A 21,775-nucleotide genomic window follows, 5' to 3' on the forward strand; every position below is an offset into this window, starting at 1 on the left:
TGTTACAACAGCTGGGATTGTTTAGCTTGGAAAAAAGGAGTGTGAGGGGAGACATGATAGATGCCTACAAAATTATGCATGGTGTGGCGAATGCAGATAGGGAGACATTTTTCTCCATCTCTCAAAATAATAGAACCTGGAGTCATCCTATGAAGCTGATTGGTGGGAGATTCAAGACAGATAAAAGGAATGATGTCTTCACACAGCGCATAGTCAAACTATGGAATTCACTACCACAGGAAGTAGTGATGGCCACCAGTTTAGATGGCTTTAAAAGGGGGTAGACAAATTCCTGTAGGAAAAGGCTATCAATGGCTACTAGTCTGGGGAAGATGGGCGGGAGGGTGCTGTTGCACTCATGCCCTGCTTGTGGGTTCCTGGTCGACAGCTGGTTGGCCACTGTGTGAACAGAATGCTGGACTAGATGGACCCTTGGTCTGATCCAGCAGGGCTCTTCTTAATGTTCTTAAGTCTATGCCAACAGCAGACAACAGCACTGCAAGTATTTTGGCACGAAGTAGGGTCTGAGGCTGAGTTCCCACAAACACACAACACATACACACCTTCCATTTAACAGGGAGAGTGGAGGGGCATGGAGGAGGAGTGCAAGACCTGCAAACAGGAGAGCAGAAAGCATTTGCACTGTGTAGGGAGACAGAGAGCAAGCTACCTCTTTTATCCCACCCAAACTCTTTAAAGATGACCCTAAAATTTAAAGATCACACAAGACAACCTCTGTTGGATCTGATCAAAAGGTCCATCTAGCCCTGCTTCAAAAGCAGGCAACCAGATGCAACAGCCCCCACAGGTTGAATTGCAGAAACAAAAAAAAAAAGAAAGACAATCTTTGACATGAGTTAATCAGACAGCCATCCCTCTCCCCTCCAAACGTTTTGCAGTCTGGGAATTTAGTGGAATGAGACTATCTAATGCACCACAGGCTTGGGGTCAGCTTGCTTTGGAAGAAGCTGCAAAAAGTCTATCGTAAGAGACAAACTTCGAGAGGTCACAACAAGCCAGATACATGGCTGAAGGAACACCGGAGGAGATGACAACAATGAGTGATGAATGAGAAGGCTCAGACTTCCAAGGGAATGGATTCATATGACCAGATTGCATCCAAGGGTGTAACTGGGACAGTCACAGGCAACACTTTGCTGCAGTGTTCTTTGTATGACTGATCCAAGGCAGTAACTGGTTCCCCCAGCACTACGGGTTTTCTGCACGGTTCAACCCCTGAGCAGTATGCATTTTTAAGACTTGCAACACATTTGAATCTGACCACTTACTCCTTTAACTTCTGCTAAATTCAAAGTGAGTTTGCATAGCACTTGGTTGTCACCCATACCAAAAAGCTGACCCAAGGCTGTATTGATGTGTTCTTCTTTTGTTTTAAATTTTCACTTGCACATTCTCATGAAAGTGGAGCTGCGAAACTATCCAAGCCCATACTGTAGAGATATCAAAGGCCCTGTTCCACAATATAAGAGTACCAAAATCCAAACAGGCAGAAAACAGGACCACTGAGGGCCATCTCTCCCCCTGCCCCAGCATTCTGGATGATGCTAGCAAAAGCAAAAAACAAGTCAGCAGGGTCCACACCTGGAAACAGGATCCATTCAGAATCTCGGCTTGCACGCATGTTTACCCTGTGTTAAAAGTTTCAAGGGGAAGATTTGGCCCTCAGCAACCTGAAACGGGCAACACAGATTTCCAGTGGTGTCTCGCTTGTGCAATACAGATTTCTAGCAGCCTACACAGAAGCCCAGATGTTTTTGGTGTCACCACTGCAGGACACATGAGGGCTAAATCGAATTCGACTCAGCACAGGCCCACAGTAAATTCAAAGCACAAACAAGCCCCGTGGGTCATGGACACATTAAGATATGCTTGATGGAGCAGAGAGTTACACTTAGAGTGATTTAAATAGCGATGTTCAGCAATAAATTTAAGAACAAGTGACCTGGCCACTCTGCTTGCTTGGCAGGGTCAGCCTGGGAGGGCAGGGCGGACCCTCTGCCTGGAGAAGCAATGGGAGATGTTGATCCTGCCCAGCTGCTCCAGGGAGAGGAGCTATCTCAGGGTTGAGGAATACTCTCCAGGAGACACAGGACAACAATAAATTTGCCTTTTAGGCAAACTGGATTCATTTATTCTTTATCTCCCCACCTCCCCCTGCACCTCCAATTGACCAATGAAGCAACTGCAGATGATGAGAGGCTCAAGAGCCGACTGTTTTGCGCAGCTATGAAAGGGGAAAGATTTCCTGTCTGCTCCTGCACTTCCTTATATAATTAAGATTCAGAAGTTATCAGCACAGGGTTATTATCCTGCTACACCTTGTCTGCATGAGCAGGGTGTTCCAGCCACACAGCTGCCTATCTCGGTTCATTCACAGATCACTTTGTTTATCTATCTAGGGAACTACGAACTCCACCTGCCAGAGATTAACAGCTCTACAGTTGTTTACATGAACCCCTAGCTATTGGATGAGAAGAGTCCCTGATGCATCAAGGTTGGTTGGACTATTTTTTAAGAGACAGGAAAGAGTTCAGGATTGTTGTTGTTTTTGCTATGCTCACAAAAACAAGGCCCTTGTTAACACAGTTTTGAAATCGATGGTGCCACTTAAACAACATCCATCTACCACATTCCTATTACTTCTGCTGCAGGCCTAGTCTCTAACCCTCTTAGCACCTCATAGACATTGTTCCTACCTTGTCAGGTCAGAGGCAATGCTTGCAGGCTCTCTGGAGGAACCTGTCATCAATGTCTCAGTCCCCCGTCCCATCCCCCAACCCGATGAAGAGTCCTGGAGAACTCAAAAACTTTTCACTAATTTGTAGCATTTGTAGCAAGGTCCTAATAAGGTTATTACCCTACTGTGGAGGTTGGAGCTTTCTTTGGATGTTTTGTTTGGATATCTTGTTTCAGAAGATTTGGATGTTTCCAACTCCCCCACCCCCCTTCCAGCCATTGGTGCTTTGTTTGGATGTTTTGTTTGGTGCTAATAAGGATATTACCCTACAGTGGATGTTAGTGCCCTCTTCCCCAATGGACCAACATGGCTATCTAGGTTTTTGTATATCAGTCAGGGTTACTCTTTAGAATGGGTGAGATCAAAGCAATCTCGCCGCTGTCAGGAGCGCCCTAGCTGCCTCTTGCAGTCCCCTCCAATAGCCAACTCAGGACACAGACGACAAGGATTCTTTCCATGGCTTTATTCCTTTATGACTCTTTCAAATACTAATCACTAGCGACTAAGCAAGGAACAGCACTGGGGAAAGATAGCAGAGTAGCCTAAGCTCCAGGTAAGGCAGTTGGTCCCTGTTTGAAGGAGAGCCACGGGAAGACTCTGAACTTATGGGCTATGAAGAGATCCTCCCTCTTTCCCTTGGGTCCTTGGGACACAACTGTTGTTTTAGCGCCAAATGAGCGGAGCACCTCCTTTCAGCGCCCTCCATCTGTCGTCGCTCCCTGCGTCTGCACTGAGCGTCCAGCAAGCCCCCCTCCATCGCTCTCTCCCTGCCAGGGTCACTATCTATCCCAGGAATGCGGGCAGGAGGAATCTCTGCCAGCTGCTGTGCTTGTGAGAGATGAGCCAGCTCCTCCCCCATGGATTGCTCTTCCTCCTCAGAATCAGAACTGCTCTGGGGCTCTGTGGGCTCAGTTTCCACCCTGACATCCTTCTCCTCAGGAGCCTGTGTATCAGCTCACTGGTTCTAACCCACAAGACTGTTATTATTACGAAGAATTAATCGAAAAGGCAAGAGGCTGACTGTGTTAATAGCACTATTAGCATGAAGATTTTTTAAAAAATTATTACAAACACTTATCTATACTTAAACCCTATTATATATGCTACTTTTTTGCAGTTTAATCCCCCCAACTACCCCTCACCCACCCCACACGCGAAAATGTTGCCCTTTGGTATTGGTTCAAAGAGCAACCCTGAGATGAAAAAGTAATGGATGAGACTACAGAGGCAGACACATACCAGCAATTTCCTGGGGTGACTGGAGACTTGCAGCGCGCTCAGGTTTTTCTGGGAGAGAACCTCCCCCTTCCAGTACTCTAACCATCTCTCTCAGGCGCTCACATTCTTCCCTCAGATGTGCCTCCTCCTCCAGGCGCTGTTGCCTAGCCAGGCTGGCTGGGTTCATGCTGAAGTGGAGCACCTTGGTTTTACTGGGATCATGATAGCCCTACAAAATATGGAAATGTGACCAATTGGGATCAATAGGGACACAGCATGCTAGAGAGGATCATGCCTAACCACAGCACAGCCTTGCAGGCAGAAGGGCAAAACCGCACACATATAGTTTAATGTTAGGATTCAGGTAAGGTTCAGCAATCAATCAAAGTGATAGTTACCTTACAACAAGCTTATCATGTGGAAGTTACTTTCACTGATGGCATTCATGCCATTAAAAAGCTCAACAAAGAACAGTTAATGGGTGACAACCATTTTACTCAACTAATCTATCATGGAATAACTGAACTTATCACATGGTTGAGCAAATGAGCTTTAAGTCAACCCCAGGGTAGCTGCACATTCTTAATACTCTGAAGGACAGAAACAAAAGTTTCATTATCACATGTTTTACATTTCTCCATAGCATGTAATTTTTAAAGACAAAACTGTCTTTAATGACAAAGAGAGATTTCATTTTGCGCTTTTCCCAAGAGGTGAAATATATTTATAGCAGTTTAACTGATGAGCCAGATCCTAGAATAGCTGATTAATTTCCCTTCAAAGTGAAACAACAGTGAAGTTAAACTTATGTCTTCAGAAAATACAGCCACACACTTGGCAGAGAGTTGTGTGTGTGTGTGTGTGTGTGTGGGGGGGGGTTGCAATAATTCCACTTTTCTAAAAAGCCAAGACTCAAAGGCATGTGACAGGCTTACTTTTTTCACTTACACACTAAGACCTGGTTTGCACATAACGACAACCCAGAGTACAGGTTGTAACTGAATTGTGGGTTGTTGTTATGTGTGAACCCTCCACTATGGTTTAATTATGGGTTCTTAACCACAAACAGCCCAGAGTTCACAACCCAATAACAAACCATGGGTTCTCTTCTTGCGTTGTTCATGGTTTACAACCCATATGCAAACCATAGTGGGTTTGCACAGAACAACAACCCATGATTCAGCAACAGCCCACAATTCAACGACAATCCATATGCCACCCATACTCTGGGTTGATGTTACATGTGAACCAGGCCTAAGGGTTCAATTCAGTTGGTTCCTTCTGCTTGCTGTTAGGTGTGACCAGCTGTTCCACATGTACAAGCTCTCTCTGCTTCTGGGAGAGCTGCCAACAGTAGGGAGGATCAGCAGCAGGAAACCCTTGTACACGGAGGAACACATGTGGCTGAAGGGGGGGCCGGAATGCAATGGGGCTGGGGCACAAGGAAGGTCGGTGAGCTGGCCCACCAGCCAGAGGCTTCAAAAGCTGTCCTGGGTTTATGTAGCCTCCCAAATACCTGCAGAACACCATCCTAAGAGCCAGGGCCTGGCAGCCAGCAAGGAATAATTCAGGACTCAGCCTCAGCAGTCCTGACTACTCAACCGGTTAGTAAAGAGGTGGATGCCCCATCAAGAGACAAATGGCCCATCAAGACTCTGACGCCCCATGGACTTCTGCATCCAAACACTGGCCACTGGGAAGTTTGATGGAGCTGTATTTAATCCATTTGTTGCAAGTGTCCTGGAACATTTGGTAATAGTGATGGAGTATCTCATGGCTTCTATGATTCCCAATAAAGCAGAAGACGGTCAGGTGAAATGGGCAAAACTGAAATCTGACTCACTAGAGGCACTCAAACAAAAGCTAAATGAAGCCAGCAGCCGATTCACAGGGAAAAAAGAAGAGCTCCAAGAGGGTAGTAAGAGCACAGAAGACTATGAGGAGCTTCAAAGTCACTGTTTACATCAAAAATGCTTTATTGGCTTGATTTATGATAAGCCATTTTAAGCTTCTATGGAAAAATCCATGCAAATCTCCAAATAATTTAAAAGGCAGTTGGAGCGCCTTATATCACTAACCGGGCAGCTGTTTGTACAACCAACTTGCTAAATAAATTGTAAACAAAAAAAACAAGATACCTGTTCTTATGTTTTGTTTTTCTGCAGACGAAAAACAGCAGCTGAACCTAATGCCCGACACTTCCCCAGCCAGCCATAAATCCTTCCGTAGAATTTGTACTATGGCTTATGATTTCACAGTGGATCCATTTAAAAGCAAAACGGCAAACATAAAGGACGATTTTTCACTCCACCTTTTTCTTGTACGGAGTTAGCAGCGAACACCACCAAAGCATACAGGTTAAAGATCTTGCAGCTGTTTTAGTGCCCTCTAGCGACACATATCCAGCCACTCAGGCACCTTGTTTAAACAACAGAACACAGCTACAGAAAATATAATTGGTGGGAGGGTCCCTGCAAAGAGTTAATTCGCCTGCACAATACAAGTCTTAAAATCTTGCTCCAGCAGTCAGTGCCCTGGATCTGTCGGGGGGTGGGGGGTGCAGTGATGGATGCAAAGGGGGATTAGTAGGGATTGGCTGAAAGTGTCCAACCATATTTGCATATGATGTTTTGTATGCATAGAAGTATACACCAAGGCAGCATTCATGGACAGCCAGTAGCAGTGGTGTCCCCGAGCACAATGGAGACCCGATTGCAATGGTAGGATTCTGTCAATCGGGACCAAGAAGGATTTCAGCATAACATCCACCTGCTCTGCCACTACTGCAACTTTGGAACCAATGTGAAGGGCAGGCTTTGCCTGCCTCTGGAGAACTGTGCAGGGCAAGAAGCCAAAACATTTCCCCCTGGACAAGTCACAGGTTTCAAGAGCCACAGGTTGTGTATCAGATTTTATTAAATCTCTTTTTATTAGGTGTATTAGATTTTCTTTCCATTCCTGGCTCAAGCACGGTGGGTGTTTCTCCATTCACATTAAGCGGCAAAATATTAAAAAGTTACAGGTTTGCAGCTAAGTATTTGTACTTAGTAACCCCTTTCAGATGAGGGGTTCAGGAACACATTCCAGTCACTCCAGTTGTTAATCAGGCCAGGCTTCAGATAGCATTGAAAAGAGCCAACCTGTCACGCTTGTGGTTTAATACCAGGCATTCACTATTGTAATATAAAGTGTTCTCGAACTAAGGTTGTCCCACGTAAAGGTCTGACTTCAGGTACTCCTTAGATCACACTGAAATAAAAGAGGCACAGATAACGGGGGATTATCCACACCTTCCCTGCTATGACCACTACCTTGCTCACTCCCATTTCTCTCTTGAAAATCCACTCCCAAAGTGGTGCTGTGAGCTCTTATCTCTCCCTCAGCCCATTATATCTGCGTCTTTTTATAAGAACACACTCTTAAAGGCAGCCCGGGCCAGGTAGTGGTGCAGCTCATCCTATTCTTATGAGGCCACCTGCACTTGAGTCATTGTTTGGGAAATTGTTCGCTTGACATTAAAGTGAGGCACATGCTGGAAAACACATTGTGATACGAGGCCAATACCTTAGGGCTGTAATAGAATCCATCTCATTTTAAATTTCTGGGAAAGATCCCTAATGTATTTCTATGCCAATGATGGGTATGTATCTGAAAGCTTGCAGCTCAAGGACTCCTAGCTAAGGGGAGAGCCTATGCCTTCCATTGTATACTACTGACAGCAGAGCAGCCAGGCAACACTTCCACAAAGATAAAGGAATTGTTGCCAGTATAAAAAAGGGCTACAGAAGCTTGGAATTCATTTGGATCAACTGCTGAACTGATCTTAACAAACTGAGCAGAGTAAACCCAAATATTTTCAGCTGTTTTATTGCCAGAGAGCCCCCATTCCTCTTTCTGCCCCAGCCTGTGTTCTGGCTTCACCTTGGCTAATGTGGGCACAAGGACCTTTTCAAGAAAGCACAAAGCCAAGGAAACCCTTTCATAAAAGACAAGTGCAAATTTAACACTGATTGACAAACTCGATAAAGCATAGGCTGTCCCATAAAAACAAAAGAAATACTTCTGCTGGCATATCACTTTGCAGATAAAGGTGTACAAGGTCAAGAAGACTGGTCCAGGCAGAACAGATAAGTTTGTTTATAGCTGGGCCAAGACTTGACAGCTATGGAAAACCCTGATATGGCAGTCTACACCTTGGATTTGCAAATTTATTTTATTTATTAAAATATTTTTATACTGCCTTTTGAGGCAAAGCCATCTCCAGGCAGTGTACAAAGTAGTGTTTTAAAACAATAAAATATAAAATACAATTAACTAGAACGCTGTAATAAAACATTTAAAATAACAGCAACAGTAAACACTCCCAATTAATAAAAGAAAAATGGACAGCCATTCATTTAAAAGCAGACTGGAACATCTGGGTCTTTAAAGTCCATTAAAAAAAACAATCAGGGAGGGAGAAAAGCACACACATTGGTAGGGCATTCCAGAAGGATGGGGCCACCACATAAAAGGCCTGAGCCACGGCCTTGAAAAATGTTGCTATCCAGGCATCAGCTCAAGTGAACACAAAAGAACCCCTTAACAACTATTCCGACTGTTTTGTAAACCCTCTCATCTGGATTATTTATTTATTTAAAATATTTCTTGGCTGCCTTTCAGGGCAGAAGCCCTCCCAAGGTGGCTTACAATAAAATTCATAAAAACAGTTAAAATATTAAAAGTGATAAAAACATAAAAACAATAAAAGCCAACAATTAAAGCAACAATTAAAACCAACAATAAAACCAACAATGATGTTAACAGCAGCAGTAGCAGTCATATTAATAGAAGGCCAAGGTAAAATAATATGTTTTCAAGGCCTTCTTAAAAGTCTTCAGTGACAGGGCATGGCAGACCTCTGACGGCAGCTTGTTCCAAAGATGTGGGGCCACTGCAGAGAAGGCCCTCTCACGTGTGTTCACCCACCTGACTGCTCTCACAAGTGGGCAAATGAGAAGGGCCTCTCTTTCTGATCTTAAAGTGCAGGCAGGCTGATATGGATAACTAAACCATAAGTGACATAGGCTCAACTCCATCATACATATTGCAAGTGGGAGGAAAAGGACAGAATTGCAAAATTACATCAGTGCCATATGGAAAATCTTATAAACAGTAGATGAAAATCTGAAGGAAATGTTTCAAAACCATTTCCTGTTGATATTGCCTCTTTGTAGAAACAAACCGGAGTAGGTGATATCGGAAACAAAACATATTCTGGCTCAATGTAAAATCTATTTTGTGATCCCCAGGCAGGTGTGAAATGCAGAGACAACTGGAGCACAGTTTAAGAGCAAGAGACCCTAATAGAAGCTCTACAACCATCTTGCTGGAAGAATGGCAAAAGATAAGAGTTTGACAATTTGGTAATCATATCAGGGAGAGAGTCTTTTCTGCAACACCACACTATGAAGACACACTGGAGCTGGCGGACTGAGCTACACTTTTCTGTAGTAAGAAAAAAAAAGTGCACCAGGGACATAACACTTATTGCTCACTTCAGTGGTTTATCGAGCACTTTTGAAATTTAGAATCTGGGGGTGGGATTGGGGAGGAAAAGATAAAGGAGAGGCAGAAACTAAAAGAAGTAGAGAGGGAGAAACTGAAAGAAGCAGAAAAACCAAGGGCCTTTCTTGGTGCTACTCATAAGGAATAATGTTAACCTTGTAATTCAGACGTAGCAGGCATAGGTAAGAAAGAGTCTCAAGTCAGCCTGGAGTGACATATTACTTGATTTACTGCTATCAGCTGTGCCTGACACAGGCAAACATCAAAGATTAACATTTTTTCTTGAAAGGTTAAAAAACCACTTATGTGATTTGGTGCTCTAGGCAGTAAAACTATCTCAGTATCAATAATTTGCGTGGGTAGGGGGGGATAAATAAATACATACATACAAACAAACACAAACCTGCTGCCATATTCTCTTGTTGACCCTCATGACTAGAACCTCAGTGTGAGAATACCTATTGTCCCATTCTGCCTTTACCTGAGGCTCACAGGGCAAGCCAGTGGCATTTGACAGGACCAAATCAGAGCAAGGAGAGTCCAGTCTAGGGAGAACAGTCAAGTCGAGGCAAGTGAGGTTGTGTCAGACAGGCAGAGTCGAGTTAAGGTGAGCACATCAGACAGGATAAGTTAAGTCAAGGCAGAAGCCCTCTTGTATAAAGGGCAGTTGCAACAGGACCATGGATAGCTCAGAGTGAGCTTTGCTGGCTGGAGCTTTCTTCTACTAGAACCAGAGGAGGATACTGTCCCAGCAGCAAACTAACGCCACCTGAAGCCTTATGTAGGCAGCCAAGACCTGTTGTATGGCCAGCTCCAACCCCTCTGGAAGAGCTGGCTGGACTGTTAAAAGGCTTTCACCTGATTGGGTAGTCTCAGACTTCTATGAGGCTGGGGAGATGGAGGTTCTGCCAGTGGTTCATCTTCTGTCTCAAAGGATGATTGCAAGGCCGTGTCTTCTGGCTGAGTGGTGGGGTGACAGCTGAGTAAATGATTGACTGTCCTTCTCCTGGAAGAGCAGTCTGATCCTCATCTTCATCAGTGTCTTCTCCTACTCCCTGGAAAGGCCAAGGCCCAGAGGAAATGACACCTACATCATTTCACCCCTCTCTCTCTCTTTCAAACACCACCTTCTCTGTCAAGGCTTTGGCTTATCCTTGGTTCCAATTGAAATTAAGCCTAAGCACATATACTTGTACATTCTTCCCTCATTTCTCCCTTTCTTCTCTTTATTGTTGCTGAAATTTAAACTGTAAGTTCCTTGCAGCAAGGCTAGGATGAGGGGGGTAAAAATGTATTTAGTTATCTAAATTTTAAGTTGCAACCAGTGTATTTAAATGCATTGCAATCTACTCAGAGCCTCTGGGATTGAATGGGCCGAAAGTCCAAACAATCCAAACGACAGTTTTGCAAATGATGGGCACATACTTAAAGCTGTCCTATTGAAATCAATGTGGCTGAAGAGTGTTTAATTTTGAATTGTGACCTATATCCGTAAACTGTGTCAAATCATCCCCAGAGCCATTTTTAAGGGATGGTTGGGAACAGCTACCTCTTCATGAATACTTAAAAATGTACACAGAGCAGAAAGAGATGGAAAGGAATTGTGTTCATCCCACAGCCAGTTGCCTTTCAACTGAGAGCATTTACTTCCTTGTAGAGCATCCAATCTTTTTTGCCCTGTGCTGATGTGAGCCTGACAGTATGGGTAAAGCACTCTGTGCTTGTAAAACAGTGCACCATTAAAATCTCATGTGTGCAAGGATTTGTTCTCCCTTTGTGATAGCCTTGCCAAAGCTGGGGCTTAGTCCTCAAATGTTATGGAGATGGGGGAACTCATTCCTTCACTCAATGCGTGGCAACTTCAGATGAAGAGTAAGCCTCTCCCCACAAACACAGTTTTAATGGAATTGCTGCTGCTTCATTTTGCTTCTTTGCTCAGGCTTGTTAAAGTGATTAGAGGAAAACCCTAAACTAAACTGCATCCAAACAGTTCCCTCTGGACCTGGCATACAAAAGGCAAACATGCTGACCAAACACGCAACTCCCTCTGTTATGGCAGATAACCACACCCAGGGGATCACTAAACGCCCTCCAAACAAACTGTATTCACACAGAAATGGCAAAGACAAGACTAAGCAAGTAAACAGAGCAACTGGCATAGGCACCACCTGCTCCTCGCAGCTCTGGCAGGAGTGTACATCCTTGCAATTGGAAATGCTGGAAGAAAATTCTTGTCCAAGCTCCCCCCCCCCTTTTGCTTTTCTCTCCCAAATCTGCTCTATGTGGTCTCCAAAAAAAATGGGAATTATGCTACTGTCTACAAAACTCACAAACCACAAGCACCTCAGTCACGAGGTATGCTGAAGGTCCTGGCCCAGGCTACCCCAATTGGGGTAGTGAAGGAAGAGACAGGATATTTTGGACAAATTTCATACCAGACAAATGTCCCCTTCTGCTGGGGCCTAGGCCGCTCTCCTATTTCCAAGGTGGGCACAGAGCAGAGTGCCTTCAAGCGGGAGAAGGCATATGAATTGCATGTCTGTTTCCTACAGTGGTTTCCCTAGAATAAAGTCCTCTTCCCTTGGCTGGTCTCCTTCCACGAAGACCTCTGGAACATCTCCTACACAATTTGAGAACTGAGGCGCAATGCATGTATGACCAGCTGAACTCCCAACACAGACCATATTGTCAAACAATACAACAGAATCACACATATACACTGGGTTCCACTCTAATAGTAAAGAACAAGTAGGAGGTGCCAGAAAGCTTCAGCATGCAAGCACAAACAATGTTACCGTTAACTACTGCAAATCCAACATCCTCTATAAAGCTCATGGGGACACAGCAACATGCTAAATGGGGTGGAGTGGGGAGCCATGTTAGAATGTGTGATATGCAGAGCTCGGACTGCTTCACTTTAAAATCTCAGAGACAAATTAAAGGGAGGATGGATTCTTAACACTGATAAGGCAGCCTTAAAGGAATGCCATTTTACAAGGCATAGTGGTCTCTACTGATTGTTTACATTTCTTGAAAAGAACTCCATATTCCTCTCACCCATCCACCCAATCTGCTGTTGCTTAGCTAGATATACCTAACTATATCTACCAAAGCTTGATCCTATGGATGTTTGCACAGAGTTCACTGGGACCTGTTCCCAGTCCCAAGTATATTTATGTATTTATTACTTTTTATATCCCACATTTTATATCTGTTTTTACATATTTTAAGTATGTGTGCACAGGAGCACAACTGACACCATGCCAGTCAAACTGTGACTATATTTGTCTAAGGATACCCAGGCCGTTGCTGGAGAGAGATGGAGTCTCAACCATGAACCCTCCTTTCTCAGTTTCATGTAAGTCTTGTTTGGACATGGTATAATGCAAATGTCCATTTATGTTCACCGTATAGCCACTACTTGGATGGAGTTATGTGCCACTTGGATTACTTGCCATTAGCTGATGCCAAATGAGGCAACAATGAGTGTTGTCACCTTTGCTGCTTCCCTTCTTCAGAGATATTAACGTTTCATGACCAAAAGTGACCTCAACAGCGATTTCTATCCAGTATGGCAGCTCACACGTCCAAGGTCTTTGTATGTTTGGGAGTTATACTTGCAGGAAATTACAGTTTTGCAGATTTTGTTTTGTTTTGAAACTCCACGGGCAAGTTCATAATTGCAAAGTCAAAGAAATAACAGCCTTTGATCTGTGATTTGATTAGAGAGGGTGTTTCAGCTCTGCTCCTCATTGAAAACATGGAAACACAGTCAACTGTTCTACATTTAGAAAAGTCTCAGCTCAAATATTTTAAATATTTTTTCTTCTTTCATGTGTATGGAGAACATGCACTCGGGGGAAAATGTTGCTTAGAATTAAAGCAAGCATTGGCTTAACTATCCTGTAACGCTGTGCTCCAACTGGGCAATACTACCTTAAAGTACACAAAATGGACATAAAGAATACCGTATTGTACAAAGCTGAATGTGATATACTACACAGCATAATACACAATTAAAATAGATGAAAACCCAAGTAGCCAGCGCAGAGTTCCCAGGGGACCGCTTCAACCTCCATGTTCAGAAGCAGGATGCTGCTAAATCGCAGATCCTGGGAACAAACAATGGAGAGGGCACTTGTGTTCATGTCCTGTTCTTGGGCTTCTCAAAGGCATCTGGTAGGTCACTGTAAGTCGCAAGATGCTGAACTAGACGTGCCTCTGGGCTGATCTAGTGGATTTATTTATAAATTTCAAATCTTTTCACGCTTCATTTTGAAGTGAAATAGTTTGTAAGCTATTAAAAAAACACACACCTTATTTTGTTATTACAAGAACACCAGTGAAATACAATGGCCAGGATCCAAAGAACAGTACTGCACATCCAAGGAGGTGCTGTTTTTACAACAGCAGGCACCCATATCACATGATAAATGAATTCTGAATCTGACGGGACTTTCAAAAGAAGTTTTGTGCTATAACAGGGGGCCTGCTGGACAAAAGAATGTCTGGGCTGGATCAAATTTGACCTGAAATCTTAAAGAAATCATGGTGGGCACTGAACTGGCTATTCTGTCGAGGCACATAGCAAGAACAGGTCAAGTTCCTGTGACATGGACATGGAGCAGCACAATAATTATTCCCATTTTTAAGAAAGGACCTAGATCAGATTCCCCCCCCCCCCCAGTATAGGCTGATTAGTCTTGTATATATCATTGGTAAACTATATGCACGATTTATGCTATAAATGTGAAATTGTCAAGGGCTCCTTGGAGGCCTCTCTCAGTCTAATCCAGTAGCCAAGTCCAGACACAGACAAAGGGATTCTTTTCAAAGCTTTATTCCTCTTTTACAACTTAACAACTCTACTGTTAGCAACTAGATATGAGCAGCAGAGTACCTATGCCCTAAGCTGGAACAGTTGGTCCCCGTTTGAAAGGGAATCACTGGCAGACCCTGAACTTAAGGGCTAGGGAGAGTCCCTCCCCTTTTCCCTTGCATCCTCTGGGTGCAACCGTTGTTTGCACGCCAACCGGGCACTACACCTCCTTTCCGCACCCTCCATTTGGCGCCGCTCTCTGCGTCAGCGTCGCGCGTCCACCAAGTCTGCTTCCCGTGCTCTGTCACTCCCAGGACTGCTATCTAAGCCAGGAATGCTGGTGGGTGGAATCTCCATCAGCTGTTGGCCCTGGGAAAGAGGCGCGCGCTCCTCTCCCAGGAGCGACTGCTCTTCCTCAGAATCAGATCTACTCTGGGATTCTATGGGCTCAGTGTGCACCCTGACATCATCCCCGCTCCCATGAGGCCCCCCCTCATGCTCCTCCCCTGGGGCCCCGGGTTTGTGGGGGTACAGCTGGTGGAAGCTCCTCAGCAGCAACAGAGCATGCACATTTTCCGCGGGTTCCCAGGATCGCTTATCAGGCCCGTACCCCTTCCAGTACACCAGATATTGCAAGCGGCCGCGAGAAAGGCGGGAGTCCAAAATCTCTGCAACCTCAAACTCCTCCTCCCCCTCCACCAGCACTGGCGGCGGTGGGAAGCCGGCTGAGCGATGAGGGTCACCAGAAACCAGGGGTTTCTGCAGCAAGGACCGATGAAAAACAGGATGGATCTTCATGGAGGGGGTGAGAGCCAGGCGAAAAGCAACAGGGTTAATCTGGGCCGTAATCTGGAAAGGTCCCGTGTGGCAAGGTGCGAGCTTCCTTGCGGGCGAGTGAGAGGGGAGGTATTGGGTGGACAACCAAACCCAGTCCCCCGGTTGCAGAGATGGACCCGGCTGGCGCCGCCGGTCCACAGAGGCCTTGTAGGCTGTCTTGGCTTGCTCGAGGGAGTCCTATAAGAGGTGGTGTACCGCTCGCAACTCCTCTAAAAAGTCCTGGGCCGCTGGCACTGAAGAGGGAGCTAGGGTGGACGGGAAGGCCTTGGGGCGGTAACCAAAATTGGCAAAAAATGGAATCTGGCGGGTGGAAGCATGGCAGGCATTGTTATAAGCAAATTCTGCGAGAGGCAGCAAGGAAAACCAGTCATCCTGCTGGTAATTGACTTAACAGTGAAATATTGCTCCAGAGTCGCATTGGTGCGCTCGGTCTGACCGTCCATCTGTGGATGGTGGGCGGAGGAAAGACGGAGCGTCACATGGAGCAACGCAAGTAGCTCCCTCCAGAAATGGGCAATGAATTGGGGCCCCTTATCTGAAATGAGACCCTCGGGCCATCCGTGGAGGCAGAAAACATGCGCCACAAACAGCTCTGCCGTCTCCTTGGCTGTGGGCAACCCAGAGCAGGGGATGAAATGGGCCATCTTAGAAAACAAATCCACCACCACCAGAATAGTGGTCTTACCGTGTGAGCGATGCAAGTCAGTGATGAGGTCAAGGGAGAGCAGTTTCCAAGGTCCTGAGGGGGTAGGCAGGGGGTGAAGCAAGCCTGTGGGCTTGCCTGAGGGGGCCTTCGCCCGCTGGCAGGTTGGGCAGGAGGCGACATAGGACTTGACATCCTGACACACACGAGGCCACCAAAAATCCCTCGTCACTCCATGCAGGGTCTTGGTGACGCCAAAATGCCCAGCTGTGGGGGAGTCGTGGCACTGATGGAGGACCCTCTCGCAGAGGGGTCTAGAAGGCACATAGACCCAGCCGGAATGGTAAAGCAGGCCACCTCGCAAAGAGAAGGGGGTAGAGTGGGGGGGGGCAGAGGCTAGCCCCAATTCCTCCACCTTTGTGCGAACAAAAGCATCCTGAGGCTGTGCAGAGAGAAGGAGCTCCTCCCAAGAACAAGGCACCGCAGCTGCCGCCAGGCCTTGGGGGGGAAGAATCGGGGGAGGGGATTTTCCTCACTCACTGGCTGGAGGTCAGGCTTACGAGAAAGAGCATCCGCTTGGAGGTTGTCGGAGGCTTTCACATGGCAAATCTTAAGGTGGAACTGAGAAAAAAAAAGCGACCACCTAATCTGCCGCTGGTTTAAGGCACGGGCTGTCTGAAGATGTTCGAGGTTGCGATGGTCGGTTCTAACTTTGACCGGGTGCTGCGCCCCCTCCAGCAGATGATGCCAGGTCTCCAAAGCGGACTTGATGGCCAACAGTTCCTTCTCCCAAATGGTATAATTCCTCTCAGACATGGTCAGCTTCCTGGAGTGGTAGGTGCAGGGTTGCAGCGCGCCGCCCTCCCGATCTGGCTGAAAGACCACCGCCCCCACCGCAAAGTCAGAGGCATCGGTCTGCACTACAAAAGGCTTCCTCGGGTCGGGATGTAACAGGATCGGCTCAGAACTGAAAAGCTTCTTAAGTTCCTCGAAAGCCCGTTGGGCAGATGCCGTCCAATGAAAAGGAGATTTCTTGCCCTTAAGGAGGTCTGTGAGAGGAGAAGTCAGCCGAGCAAAACCGGGCAGGAACTTTCTGTAAAAATTAGCAAAACCCAGAAAATGTTGCAAGTCCTTCTTGGTGGATGGAGCCTGCCAGGAGAGGGCAGCCTGGACCTTTGCAGGATCCATCCTGATACCGTCAGGCGAAATAATGTAGCCAAGGAAGTCCAAAGAAGTTAGGTCAAATGCAGATTTCTCCAGCTTGGCATAAAGATGGTTCTCGCGGAGGCGCTGGAGGATGGCAGAGACGTGACACTGATGGGCGTGGGGGTCCTCAGAAAATATAAGTAAATCATCGAGATAAACAATGAGGAAAGTGTCCAAATAGTCCCGGAAGATGGCATTCATTAAACGCGAAAAGGGGGGGGCACAGGAGAGCCCAAAAGGCATTACTAGGTATTCATACGCTCCGTACCGGGTCCTGAAAGAGGTCTTCCACTCATCCCCCTCCCGGATGCGAATGAGATTGTATGCGCTACACAGGTCCAACTTTGTGAAAATCTTGGCTCGCCCCAGGCGCTCCAGCATCTCAGGTATGAGGGGGAGGGGGTAATTGTTAGGGATGGAGACCAAATTTAGATTTCTGAAATTGTGCACCGGGCGGAGCTCTCCAGATTGTTTGGCCACAAAGAAGGTAGGAGCGCAGGCGGGGGAGGAATACGGGCGAATGAAGCCGCATTTGAGATTCTTGTCCAAAAACTCCCGCAAAGCTCGAAGTTCCGGCTCCGACATCGAATACAGCTGGCCAGCGGGGATGGTTGCCCCCGGAATGAGGTTAATGGCACAGTCAAAAGGGAGGTGGGGGGGAAGCCGGTCAGCCTCCTTCTTGTCAAACACATCCCGAAAAGCTGCATACTTCTCTGGGAGGATGACGGTCGCTGAAGGACTGCCAGAAGCAGACAAGGAGGGGGAGGAAAGGGTTAAGGCCTGGGCTGGGACTGGCATCTCCTCTGGGAGGCAATGCTCCCAGCAGTAGGGAGACGCAAACTCCACTTGCTGAAGCCCCCAAGAAATCTGAGGGCTGTGCTTAGAGAGCCAGGAAACACCCAGCACGATTGGGTATAAGGGAACCTTGGCTAAGTGAAACTGAATCTGCTCAACGTGGGACTGGGTGCGTAGAGTGAGCGGAACTGTAATACGGGTCACCGCGCCCGAAGAGAGAGGACGCCCATCGATGGTCTCCACTGCCAAGGGGGCGGGAAGGGGCAGGGTAGGAATCTTGTGGAAAAGGGTGAAGGTCTCATCCATGAAACTGGTCGTAGCCTCTGAGTCCACTAAAGCTAGCGGAGGTGAACATGCAACAGCAGACGGGAGGGTGGAGGCAGTTGGGGAAGGCACCCACCTGGTGGGGAACTGACCCCCACACTGGAGGCCCCCAACAAGCTCGGGGGCAGTCTAGTCAGGCCTGGGGACGAGGAGGAGGAGGCAGCGGAGCTGTGGATTTAACTCGGCAGGTCTTGGCGAAATGCCTCAGCTTTCCACATCGAAAACATCGGTGCTCAGCTCGCCGGCGCTCAAGTTCCTCTGGCGGCAGTGAGGCTCGGGTAGCCCCCAGCTGCATCGGGGTCTCCTCCATCCCCAGCGCCAGAGCGGAGGGTGGGGGAGGAGGCAGGAAACGTGGGGGAATGGGAGGAGGGAAATCCCGGCCCCCGGCGCCCCGCCGGGTCTGCCGGCGCTCCTCCAGCCGACTATCTGTAGGTAGGTCTGGATGAGGTCCTCCAAAGTAGGCAGGCTGGGCATGTGTGCCAACTCATCTAAGATCTCGTCGTTCAAACCATCCAAAAACTGAGCCTCTAGCACGGCATCATTTCACTGTAAATCCTGCATCAGCAAGCGAAAGGTTGTCGCGTAGCTGGAAACTGAGTCCTTGCCCTGCCGGAGGCGGCGAATCTCCCAAAAAGCCATCTGCGTGTGCAGAGGGTCATCGAAAAAACGGGCCATGGCTGTCATGAAACCTTGATAGTCCTCGAGCAGGGGGTCATTAGCGAGCAGGAGCCCCAAAGCCCATCTAGCTGCCATGCCTGACAGTAGGTTAATGATGAAACCCACACGAACCTGTTCCGTCTGGAAATCTTCAGGCCTAAGACGCATGTACAGCTCTGACTGGGCCCTGAAAATCTGAAAAAGTCCTTTCTCACCACAAAACGTCTCTGGCAAAGCCACCGGGAACTTGCGGCGGGGGGGAATTGGAGGTGGAGTTGGTTGAACCGCAGCCTGTAGATTCTGCACAGCAGCCGTCAGTTGAGCCATCTGATCACGGAGCATCTGGTTCTCTTGAGCTAGAGCTTGCACCGCCAGGTCCCCGGCACCCTCCATAAGGCAATAGGAGAAGGGGGGGGGAGGAACGGGGACCAAGCTGTCAAGGGCTCCTTGGAGGCCTCTCTCAGTCTAATCCAGTAGCCAAGTCCAGACACAGACAAAGGGATTCTTTTCAAAGCTTTATTCTCCTTTTACAACTTAACAACTCTACTGTTAGCAACTAGATCTGAGCAGCAGAGTACCTATGCCCTAAGTTGGAACAGTTGGTCCCCGTTTGAAAGGGAATCACTGGCAGACCCTGAACTTAAGGGCTAGGGAGAGTCCCTCCCCTTTTCCCTTGCATCCTCTGGGCGCAACCGTTGTTTGCACGCCAACCGGGCACTACGCCTCCTTTCCGCACCCTCCATTTGGCGCCACTCTCTGCATCGGTGTCGCGTCCGTCAACTCTGCTTCCCACGCTCTGTCACTCCCAGGACTGCTATCTAAGCTAGGAATGCCAGTGGGAGGAATCTCCATCAGGAATCTCTCCCAGGAGCGACTCCTCTTCCTCAGAATCAGAATTACTCTGGGATTCTATGGGCTCAGTGTCCACCCTGACAGAAATCTGGGCTGGAACTGGTACTCTTGGCATGGAATAGGCTGGATTCAGAGAGGGGAGACCCACACTGGATCATTGTATAGCTTTAGTTGATTTGGTGGAGAAATATTCCAGACCTTCCAGAGGAAGACTTTTTGCAGCTTTCATGGGATCTGAAATCTGGATTTGATTCCATCTCTAGGGAGAGACAGGGTGGATTGTTTTAAGCTTCAATTGATAAACTGCACCTCTTTTTCTTAAGAGTCCTTTATTCAAAGACTAACTAGTATGGTGAGCTATACCCACAAGGTATATTGTTGTTGTTGTTTATTCGATCAGTCGCTTCTGACTCTTCGTGACTTCATGGACCAGCCCACGCCAGAGCTTCCCGTCGGCCGTCGCCACCCCCAGCTCCCCCAAGGTCGAGTCCGTCACCTCCAGAATATCATCCATCCACCTTGCCCTTGGTCGGCCCCTCTTCCTTTTGCTTTCCACTTTCTCTAGCATCAGCATCTTCTCCAGGGTATCCTGTCTTCTCATTATGTGGCCAAAGTATTTCAGTTTTGCATATTACTTAACTCTATTTCAATAACTAAAGGGATTCAGCAAGGGTGAGTCATTACGTATATGCTGTTTCATTTGTTTTTAAATTATTTAGCCTCTTGTTTAATGGCTGATTAACTGTTTCCTCCTACCTTGGCAAGTGTTAAGGTACCAATTCTTTAAGCAGAAGATGCAGTACTACTGCCATTAACTAAGCTAGGGATGAAGCCTGCCTGTAAAATGTTTTCCTCTTATTGTCAAAAGAACTATTGAATATCACTTATGATAAAACAAAGATGATGATATTTACCAAAATTGGTTGTGAAAGGCTGATGGGTCTTAGATGGGCATCCTATAGAGCAAGTAGTGAGATTCAAGTACCTTGGTGTCATATTTCAGTCACAGAAGGCATCCAACATTTTCATTTTACAAAAGCGGGACAAATTTGTGCTTCTACCTATCAAGGTCTATGCGAAATCCCTGGCTCATCTTTTGTTGGGGTGGGGGGTGGGGAGGCAGGCATGAATTGTAGGAGTAAGTTCTAAGCTTAAGGTGGTTCTGTAAACGTTTTGTGTAGCTGACTGTGGCTCAGATCATGAGCTTCTTTTGCAAAATTTCGGCTGAAACTGAAGAACGTAGGGAAAACCACTAAACCATTCAGGTATGACCTAAATCATACCCCTTATAAATATACAGTGGAGGTGATGAATAGATTTAAGGGATTAGACCTGATAGTCAGAGTGCCTGAGGAACTATGGACGGAGGTCTGTAACATTGTTCAGGAGGCAGCATCCCAAAGAAAAAGAAATGCAAGAAAGCCAACTGGCTGTCTGAGGAGGCTTTACCGGTAGCTGAGGAAAGAAGGGAAGCGAAAAGCAAGGGAGAAAGGGGAAGATATACCCAACTGAATGCAGAGTTCCAGAGAATAGCAAGGAGAGACAAGAAGGCCTTGTTAAATGAACAATGCAAAGAAATCAAGGAAAACAACAGAATGGGAAAGCCTAGAGATCTCTTCAAGAAAATCGGAGATATCAAGGGAACGTTTTGTGCAAAGACGGGCATGATAAAGGACAAAGAAGGTAGGGACCTAACAGAAGCAGATGAGATTAAGAAGAGGTGGAAAGAATACACAGAAGAACTATACAGGAAAGATCTGAATGTCCCCGATAGCCATGATAATGCAGTCACTGAACTTGAGCTGGACATCCTAGCCAGTGAAGTCAAGTGGGCCTTAGGAAGCATGACTAACAACAAAGCTAGCGGAGGTGACAGTCTTCCAGCTGAGCTATTTAAGATCCTAAAAGATGATGCTGTTAAAGTGCTGCACTCAATATGCCAACACATTTGGAACACTCAACAGCGGCCACAAGACTGGAAAAGGTCAGTTTACATTCCAATTCCAAAGAAGGGCAACGCCAAAGAGTGTTCAAACTACCGCACAATTGCGCTCATTTCACATGCCAGCAAGGTGATGCTCAAAATCCTACAAGCTAGGCTTCAGCAGTATGTGAACCG

The 21,775-nt window shown here is 46.8% G+C and overlaps 1 protein-coding gene across 9 annotated transcripts in view; it reads right to left on the reverse strand.

Moving 5' to 3' along the window:
- MAD1L1 (mitotic arrest deficient 1 like 1) overlaps positions 1-21,775 on the reverse strand; it is a 635,972-nt gene that overhangs the window by 225,688 nt on the left and 388,509 nt on the right. For all 9 annotated transcript variants that reach the window (XR_014785506.1, XR_014785504.1, XR_014785505.1 and 6 more), the window contains one exon: positions 3,998-4,205. Coding sequence is in view for 6 of the 9 variants with exons in the window: in XM_084818232.1 (XP_084674358.1) it covers positions 3,998-4,205 (208 nt within the window). In the remaining 3 variants the exon portion in view is untranslated. The remainder of the gene's footprint in view (positions 1-3,997; positions 4,206-21,775) is intronic.

This window comes from Heloderma suspectum, chromosome 12, assembly GCF_057233095.1.
Source record: "Heloderma suspectum isolate Gila_16-S chromosome 12, 16-S_ref, whole genome shotgun sequence".
In the NCBI taxonomy this organism is placed as follows: domain Eukaryota; kingdom Metazoa; phylum Chordata; class Lepidosauria; order Squamata; family Helodermatidae; genus Heloderma; species Heloderma suspectum.